The sequence below is a fragment of the Sardina pilchardus genome, chromosome 17 (assembly GCF_963854185.1).
Source record: "Sardina pilchardus chromosome 17, fSarPil1.1, whole genome shotgun sequence".
Taxonomy (NCBI): domain Eukaryota; kingdom Metazoa; phylum Chordata; class Actinopteri; order Clupeiformes; family Clupeidae; genus Sardina; species Sardina pilchardus.
The window spans coordinates 25,318,232-25,328,231 of record NC_085010.1 but is presented as its reverse complement, the minus strand read 5'-3'; the positions used below and the strand labels follow the sequence as shown (position 1 = coordinate 25,328,231).

The 10,000-nt window shown below is 47.4% G+C and overlaps 1 protein-coding gene across 2 annotated transcripts in view; it reads right to left on the bottom strand.

Moving 5' to 3' along the window:
* Positions 1-10,000, bottom strand: part of LOC134062493 (xylosyl- and glucuronyltransferase LARGE1-like) — a 48,189-nt gene that overhangs the window by 15,760 nt on the left and 22,429 nt on the right. For both annotated transcript variants that reach the window (XR_009935462.1, XM_062518512.1), the window contains exons 4-6: positions 9,956-10,000; positions 3,792-3,915; positions 3,316-3,487 (exon numbers count right to left, since the gene is read on the bottom strand). The exon at positions 9,956-10,000 is cut by the window's right edge and continues 38 nt beyond it. Coding sequence is in view for 1 of the 2 variants with exons in the window: in XM_062518512.1 (XP_062374496.1) it covers positions 3,316-3,487; positions 3,792-3,915; positions 9,956-10,000 (341 nt within the window). In the remaining variant the exon portion in view is untranslated. The remainder of the gene's footprint in view (positions 1-3,315; positions 3,488-3,791; positions 3,916-9,955) is intronic.

Below are 10,000 nucleotides of genomic sequence, written 5' to 3'. Positions count from 1 at the left end.
GCTGATCCGCGCGCATCTGGAGCCATTGACAGTCCAATTTCAATAATCTGCCCGAGATTTACACGGCGATGTTGATGCAACATCACCATTAAGCCTTTCGCACGACAGCCTGCTGGGCCTTGCTACAGTGAGAGACGGCACTGTGGCATTGTGGAGTGTTTACTAAATGAGTCCCGGCTATTTTGATCCATTTCAACTATGCAAAAACACACACGTGGGGTAGAATAATGGGGGCATGCAAAGAGTAGCCCTAGTGACACAGTTCCATACATTAACACAGAACTCGTGTTAATTATTTAGCCGATCAGTATTCCTCTGACGTACGAACGAGGCATCTCGGGACAAAAAAATCCCCCAAGGTCTTGGAATGACAGGAGCGCCTGTAATGCATTTACGCACGGACTCTATCCCATGGCTAGCCACGCTTCCCGACTCTCGCATGTCGGGAATGGGAGAGGCCGGCGAGCGGCACGGCGACGCTCCGCTGGAAGATTGATGGCGGAGCCGGAGTGCAATCAAACCCTGAATAATTAAACCGTAATCTGAAAAATCTCAATTCCAAGGTGATTCTGCATGAGGCACAGATATCACGCCACTGTTTCTCTCTTCTTCCGCTTCTTCCTCTCATTTACTCTGACTTTCCCTTTTTCACTTCCCCCTTTTTTTGTATTTTTTTTCTCTGACTCTATTCTGCTGATCAATCACCTTTTTGCCTTTCTCTCCTTCTTTCCTTCTCTTAATCTCTCCATCCTTCTATTCCTCTCTCCTTCTCTCTCTCTCTCTCTGTGTTTCTCTTCGTCCTTTTGCAGCTTATCAGTGAGCCGGGTCCCCCCCCTCCACCCCATTACCTTCTCAGATTAATGAGAGAAAGGCTGCCTCCCCTGTGACTTACTGCATGTGTGTGTGTGTGTGTGTGTGTGTGTCCATACACGGCCACCCCTTTCTTCCGTCGATCCGTACACTGGGTTTGTTAACGGAACTGTTTCGGAATGGGGAATGGGGAATGGGGAATGGGGAATGGGGAATGGGGAATGGGGAATGGGGAATGGGGAATGGGCTGGATGAAACTCCTGACGGTGATCATCTCCCTCAGTGAGTCGAGTGAGTGAGTGTGGCTGCCGTGCCTTGGCGTGCCTGGCTCACCCGGGCTCACTTTCTACATTATTGATTCGCTCAGCAGAAAAAAAACTCCAGCATTCGGCAGCAGCACTTGCAAATGTACGCCTTTTCTCATATTTGTAAAAAAATAAATAAATAAAAAAATAAAAACGTTTTCTGAATACTTACACGCTGACTCGGAAAAGACATTTTCCAGCAGAAGCGCTCCAAATATACAGCGTGTAACCGGGAATGCAACGGGGCATCCTGTCAAATACACAGCCGTGCAGTTCCATCACCAAGCACATTCAACAGTGTTTTAAGTGCCAGGCTGTGCTCGGCGTTTGGTGGGATTTGATTGGGAGACATAAGGCTGTGCCAAATAATTGATAGGCTCTAGTATAGGCTCCTGTTGCACCTCCATGAATATGCAGGAAGAGAGTGGAGCTTGGGGCACAGGCTGTGAGGGTTGGAGGGAGGGAGGGAGGCGGAGGCTTGTGCTGGAGGCTGCAGTAGAAATGTGCCTCACAGGAGGGAACTCTTAATTAAGATTGATTCCGTCTCCAGTGGCCCACAATGCACTAGGGGGAGATGGGGGGGGGGCGGGGGACGGGGGACGGGGGGGGTGATGGGAAGGGGGCGCTCAAACCCTAATAAATCTCCCCTCAATCCATATCCTCAGATCTTTTCCCTCACTTCTCTCTCTCTCTCCTTCTCTCTCCCTCCCTCCTTATCTCTCTCTTTCCTTCTTTCTTCCTCCCTCTCTCCCTCTCTCTCGTTCTCACCCTCAACACTTCAAGCGCCCCCTCACATGAGAGCCTTGATGCCCACTCATGCATGAGAGAGTATCGCTCTACTTTCTGTACTGTAGGACTCCACACCTCTGCATGTGTGCAAGTAGATGTGTCTAGAATGGTCTCTATGTTTATCATAAACTCTCTCTCTCTCTCTCTCTCTCTCTCTCTCTCAGACACACACACACACACACACACACACACACACAGCCAGGGGGTGTACACTGTTGCTTGTGGCTCATGGTTGGCATCGACTGAAGGGATGCCAAGCTGATCTACAGAGACATGCTGTGGCCATGCACGCACACACTCAAACACACACACACACACGCAGACACAGACACACACACAAACGACCCCTCCCCACACCCAAGTGAGCGCCCACCGAATGGCAGCTTAACCCCGTGAGCAGCTTGGCCCGATACCCGCCCGTGGCATTACAACGCCGTGGCATAATGCCGGCGTGTTGGCACCGACACAACACGACACCGACGCGCGGGGGCCCCAAGCTGTCATTAAGAACAAACGCGCAGGGCTGGACAGGGACGTCCACGGCACACGGGGCGTTGTTCCCGAACACGTCTCACACTGACGAGCGCACGCGTGCTACATTACATCGAGAACGACCACAGCGACCGGGGCCTGTCTCTCCTGTACACAGATGTGTAGCTGTAGCACGGCAGTCTCCAGTATAATGGCTAGAAACTCTACAGGAGGCCAAAAAGCTGCTTAAAACAGGGAGAAAAATGCACTTTTATTTCCGAACTGGGAGGATGGGGAAGGACTCTCTACGGAAAACTACCGGCTCACAGTACTGGGAACGGCTCTGGATGCATGCTGTGAAGAGACGGTCAGACTGACTCTGGGCTTTCAATTTTGAGAGCTGGTGAGTTACTTTTTTTTGTTTAATTGAGGCATTCAGGATACCACAAGGGTTGGTTTGAATGCCCGACTGACAGCCTCGGAATGCATTAAGTGGGTTGCTATGGAGAGAAGAAGAGGAATCCTGACATTTGAAGAAATATGAGATATGGACAGAAATCAAATGAATTATTTGCAGGGTTTGGTTGGACTGGGTGTTATTTTGTTTTCATTATATCTGTTTTCTTTCTGGGATGCGCTTTTTATTTTTGGTTTGATGTACTTGCACACCTTTGTATGTGATTTGCAGTAAGTGAATGTCATATTTTGATGTTTATTGAATTCTGAAATGTGTGATTTGATCATACAGTTTTTCAATAACAAAATAATAATAAGAAAAAATATGTGCATTCTCACAACTACATTTTAGATTTTCCCCCAGTCTGCTTGAAGAGACAGATGGTCTGTCTTATATAGGATGCCTTTGGTGCTACTAGATTAAGATAATCCAATCATGGGCTGGTGTAGTTGAAATTCAATTGAACAGTGTGAGAAAATGTACCTTTGAACTTGTGGAAGACGGCCCAGAGCTCGGCGATGTCGGTGGCGAAGGTGATGTCGGTGTCGAGCACGATGACCTGCTTGAGGTCAGGGGGGAGCGCTTTGGTCAGCACCAGCTTCATGAGCCCATAGATGCCCGAGTAGTGCTTGTTGGGGATCCAGGACACTTCAGACTAGAGGGGGAGAGAGGGAGAGAGAGAGAGAGAGAGAGAGAGAGAGAGAGAGAGAGAGAGAGAGAGAGAGAGAAAGAAAGAGGAGGGGGGAAAGAGAGAGAGAGGGGTGGGAGGGAGAGAGAGAGAGAGAGAGATAAAGAGAGAAAGAGAGATAGAGAGAGAGAGATCATGAGACAGACAGACAGAAGAGAGAACAAATGTGGAAAAATGGGCCATCAGAGGTTGAAGATAATGGTTCCAAAAATGACTGAATCTCATCTAACTTGTCATAGATAGATTTGACATAATTCTACCAACAGCTCACCTTCAGCTCGTCGGCGTCGTAGAAGTCGACCCGCACGGCCGGCACCATCCAGGTGTGGAAGAGGGAGGCCAGGATGCGCTGGGCGATGGAGTCCGTGATGAAGTGGAAGTGCAGCGGGTTGCGCCTGTCACACACACGAGCAAACACACACACACACACACAATAGGACATCAGTGGCTACTCCGACTCTTTCCAGCATGGACACAAACACACAGTAAAAAGACAGCACACCAGTGGCTACTCTGGTTCTCTCCAGCATGGATACAAACACACAGCAAACGACACAACATGACACCAGTGGCATCTCTGCCTGTTTCCAGCAAAACACCCAATTTCTTCCCCTAATTGATCCGTTTCGACCGGAGTCCAAAATACAAGACAATATGAAGCAAAACAAAATGGCAGGGGTCTGAAAAACTTTCAAGAGCAACTTTCTCCAAGTCAGAAGAGCACTGGGGCCTTGCGGCCTTGCAACACAACTGCCACGACCGCAAACAGAGTCTGGCTCAGCCTTGAGAGAGACAGAAACTTTCACAATTTCATATTTCAACCGGTACAGGCCGCTTCTCCCTCTTCGCACACACACTCGTGTTTTCTATTTTCCCCTGCCCAAGTTCATAATTCAATTCCACTGTCCTTGTTTGCTGAACAAAGAGAATGACTCAGAGATTTGCCAGCCTCGGCACGCCGACAAGAACATAGCTGACTCTTGACGGAAATGAAATCAGTTTCGGTCAGAAAAGTGGTGCCAGAAAATTGCATATATTAAATTTCTAAAAAATAGAAAAGAAAATTGATGTCTTTTTCCCCCCTCTCCCTCTTTCTCGTGGCAGACTTCAGTTAAAACTTTGGATTGGATTCTTTTGTGGGATTCTCTACTGAATAAAAAAAAAAATACAAAAAACTCAATCTGTCAAAGAAAAACGCATCGCTATTGTGCAGTTTGGATCGCCAGGTTGTACCAGTGAAGTGGCAGTCATCTCTCCAGGGGGCCCTAAGAAAGCAATAACTCATCTTGTTCTGACCCAAGCCGGGGAGATGACCCACGCCACCTGTTTCTCCTCTCAGCAACACAAAAGCCTGTCACGCGTCAATTTCGACAGGCCGTGCTTACAGAACATCATAATACAGGACGATACTCAAGTTCCATCAAAGATGACAATGGCAAGTCGTTCAATCATCGGAAACATACAAAACAGTGTGCTGATAAACCATGCTTACAGATGGATGTTGTTACATACTGTATTATACTGTAGCTATATAACTTTACCCTTGAAATCCTGAAATCCTTGAAAACCCTTGCGGGAGCACAATTTGAATTTGCTCAGCGAGTTACTCTGGCAACCAAACTCTGATGCTCAATACCCATGCCATTGGAGCCGAGCTGCACCAATAACATCTGTGATCCTGATACTGTATATAGGAAGGCCAGAGGCGAGCCAAACAGATGACGACAGCGCTGCAACGTCGGAAGTCCGGAATCAGTCAGTAAACATTAGTCATAGTGTCATCCAATTGTGTGCAGGGATATTTTCAAATGCATGCTTGGTGCCATTTTTGGGCCATTTTCATTACTGATAGCCAGACCCTACAGTAAATCTTTCTAGACTTGGGTCTGGATTTCCAAGTTAATATAACATGTAACTTCAAGGTCAAAGTGTACAGTGGAATAGGGGAAGTTGCGGCACCAGAAGCAGCGTCCTGACCACATCTGCTTTTAAGTGCCCACGTAGACCCTGTATCGATACCAATTGGTGGCCATTTCCCGATCCCACTACCATCACTAAGCCGTTCCACTCCATTCCTGCCACTCTCAACTGTCCTACCTGCATACCAAAAGTCTTATCTCTTATATAGAAGATTTACCGCAAAACTCTCCACTGGTTCTGTAGTTCCTTTGGCGTTACACAAAACACATCAAATGAGCACCACATCACATATACACCACATCAACACCCATAGCTCAACATAAGGTCACTTTCCCTTTTTCATCCTCAAAGTTTCGCCTGCATTAATCTCTTCCTCATTAACCTTCATTCATTTCCCAGTAAATATTGCCCTTACCAATACAACAAGAAGGCCACATTGATCCACCTAATATAACTTAACTGACCATGCAGTAGCTAGGTTTCTATATCTACTGTATGTGCTGAACCATGTTCTATAACAGATAGACCCAGCAGAAGCATTACTGCTAGAAGTCACATGAGCATGCTTTTGAGCCACGATCTCTGGGGTTACTTCAGGCCATAACAAGTCAACTGTGAGAAAAAACGTGTTTAAAATCCTTTTGATTCGGCAAGCCTGTAAATGCCGTATATTACGAAAGAAGTGCGTCTGTCAGCTCCATTCTGTCAGGTTCCAATGTGAAGCACAAGGCCCTTATGTCTCGGAGCTGAGATGTCAAGAGAAATTCACAAACAAATGGATGTAACCTAGGTCACAGCTGTCATAGCAACAAGCACACACAAGGCCTTTCGCTTTTAGATGTGATTATTTCTGTTCAAGTATATGTAATACTATTGTGAACTAATTACATTGCAGGCAACGTCGAATAACAAGTACAAAAATGAAACCGCAATAGTCTAATTCCCAGAGCGAAACAAAACTGAGAGAAGTTCACACTTCATGAGCATCAGCCAAATCAAACCGGGTAAGAATGGTTACGTAAAAGGCACATCCACCTCCACACACACTCCTACACTCACACACACACACACACACACACACAAACTCTCTCCCTCTCTGTCTCTCTCTGTCTCTTTTTCACTCTCACACACTTCTCCACACAAACACTCTCTCTCTCTCTCTCCTTCACTCTCACACTCTTCTCCACACAAATACACACACACACACACACACACACACACACACACACACACACACACACACCTGCTCTGCGTTTGTCAGTGTGAGTACCCTGCACCCTCTCAGCCCAAAGCCCAGCACGAAGCGTGGCTGCTATCTCGGCAGCCCCCCCGATCTGAGAGAAGGCGAGCGCGTAGATCATGAATGGACTTTGGCTCTCATTAAAGCGGAGCCCGCGGCTCCCCGGGCCGAACGAACCGCGTCACGCCTTCACGAGTCCACCCCTCAGGCAACACGATCATTAACATGAAAAACCCACCGACCGAAGCCGGCCAGCGCCGGTCACTCGCTAAGATCTTGCGATCAAAGGGAAGTTCAAAAAAGTCTCAATTACGGACCTGAATGGGCGCAGAATCATGGGATTTGTGGAGTGGGGTTAGCAGAGCTTATTTCGGATGTGTGGCGTTTTTTTAGAGAGATGTAGATGCGTTTGGCTCACAAAAATCTGGCAAACACTGACCGGATGTATTCGGACGATACTTTTGGTCAAGCATGTGGTCTTTGTCCGGCGTCAATCCTCAATGACAGTGGATGAGATCTGACACTGCCTTCATCTTTTTTTTCTCACGAGCGCAATAACAACCTGCTGCCACATCCCCTCCGGTTTTGGTTTGGGGATGCAGACTGTGGGGAAGGAGGCCATGCCATCATTGACATACGCACGGCACCGGCCTGACCTGGAATCATTCACCAGACAGATTCAAATCGGCTGATTAAGGTGGGATAATTCAGTCGGACAGCCCTGAGGCTGTGAACGAACGAACGCCCGTTCTCCGGGCTTTTTTTTTTTCCAGGGAAAGCCGCTCGGAATGCTAAGCACTAGTTAACTCTCAGGTTAGAGGATTTTTTTTTTCCAGGGGGGGTGGAGTAGGGTGGCTCGTTGAGAGAACATGAAAGTACCAGATAAGTAGAGAAGGTACAGATGAAACCAACGGTTGCATCTACAAACCATCAAATGCCCCGGCATTAGCCTCCTCTGCTGTCCTCATTCGCCCCCAGGGCCGTTCATGAAGGGACAAATCTCAGGAGGAATTCTGGGAGAATTTAGAGGATGAGTAGCCTACCCCTGCCTCTACCTGTGTCTTTAATCAGCTATCTACACAGGTGACTCCGCCGCTTGTCTTAATCAAATAGCACGCAATTAGGAATGTGAATTTCCCAGGGCGTGTTGTTAACTAAACATGATGATGGGTAACTGCTCACCACAATGATTGAATAATCAGACATGTCCGCTATAAACAAGCACTGACTCTAATAAGAAAGAGAGAGAGAGAGAGAGAGAGAGAGAGAGAGAGAGAGAAAAAGAGAGAGAGAAACCACTCTCACACACTTACTCCCACTCACACACACACAAATACACTATCATCGACTGCATTTTATTTTTTGCATTATGTGTATTTATTTATTTATTTACTATATTCTTATTGAAAGAATACTACTGATAAGTATGTGCATACTGTCCAGATTTATTGTATATGAACTGCTTTGGCAATACGAGTGACCTTGTGATGCCAATAAAGCAATTTGAGGGAGAGATAGAGAGAGAGAGAGAGAGAGAGAGAGAGAACAGGAAAAGAAACCCTGGCATGACCAAGACCAGGCGTAAAAGTTAGAGAGCCGGAGAGCCTTCACAAGAGGCTCATCGAGCATCATTTCACGCTGTAATAGGTGACAGCTCAAATCCCACTACTTCACTGTTGTTGGAAATTCAATGCAGTAAAAAATCCTGATTACTGTAACTCGTGACGACAAAAATAAATAAATAAATAAATACGATAAATGCTGGAGGCAGCAAACATCACCTAGAGCTATAACCCTGGTTTAGTTCTCTTAAGCACTCAAAAGAGCCCAACAAGGTTTTTTTTTTGTCATGGATTTTTCGTGACAAATCCTTTGAAAGTGCTTCTCTTTGCAGGTTGGACATTGTACCTTTTTAAGCACCCCTACTCCCTCCATGTTACACCCAGGGCTGTTATTCCCACACAGATGGGCCCGTTAATGGCCTTAAGCCATTAGAAAAGCAATGCAACGCCGCAGGACCTCCGAGCACTAAAATGTGATTGTTGAGCGTTTACTTCCAATAAGCTCCTTTGGTCACACACACACACACACACACACACACACACACACACACACACACACATAGCAAATCCTAGGTGGATGGGGGAACAAAACTGTGTGTGTGTGCACTCAAAATTGAACAAGCGACCTCGGACGAACAAATCGTGACAATAAAACACTCCAACTGAGGTATGAATTACACACTTGCCATCGTTCACGCCTTCCACTCTCTCTTTCTCTTCCTCTCTCTCTCTCTCTCCATCTAACACCTATTCTGGCCGTTCCCTCGTTTTCTGTCCTCGCTGTGGTTAGCTCATGGGTTGCGAGTCAGGTCTGAGTGTGCAAGGATGAGTTACTCACTTACTAAAGCGAACGCCGTCCGCCATTCCCTCCCTATCTAGCTTGTCACATTTCTATTCCTGTTGTTCTAATATTCTCAGGGTTGTACAGGGTTGCGAGCCGGGTCTGAGTGAGTGTGTGAGTGAGTGAGTGAGTGCAAGGCTGAGAAGGAGAGAGGAGGAGAGAGAGGAGGCTGAGGAGGAGAGAAGGAGAGGAGGAGGAGAGGAGGAGGAGGAGGAGGAGAGGGTGCCGGGGGCCATTTTTACACAAGAGTTCAGATGGGCGGTGTTGCCTGGCAACAGGGAGTAGGCGGCAGGTGTGAGAGAGAGCGACATATTCAGTTTGGTGAGAAGAGGACAACAGTGGGGGCCCCAGCTGTGTGTGTGTGTGTGTGTGTGTGTGTGTGTGTGTGTGTGTGTGTGCACCCGTGTATGCACGTGTGCGTATCTGTGTGTGTGTGTGTGTGTTTGTATGTGTGTGTGTGTATGAAAATGTAGGAGTGAAAAGAGAAAGACGGAGAGTGATAAACTGTACAGCCTCAGAGAGAGAGAGAGAGACAGAGAGAGAGAAAGAGAGAGAGAGAGAGAGATAGAAGATAAGGAAAAAAGAGAGTACGCGAGAGAGACTGCTCTCCCGATACAGAGTCATCAGGAGGAATTCTTTGCACAAGAAAAGACATCAAAGCGAACAGCAGCATGAAAAAGGTTGATTTGGACTCTCTATCTGATGCTGGCGAGGGCCATGAGTCATTGAGCACACACACACACACACACACACACACACTGAGCAGCCAGCGCGTCTGTGCACCAGGGGGGTCACGTGTGGCACACATCATGCGCCGTGCCCGTGATAGAATGCCATGCCAGGGCACGGGAGCGATGACCCGAGCGACCTACCGGTGAAAGAGGACGGACTTGACCAATGTCACCACATCCCTGCTG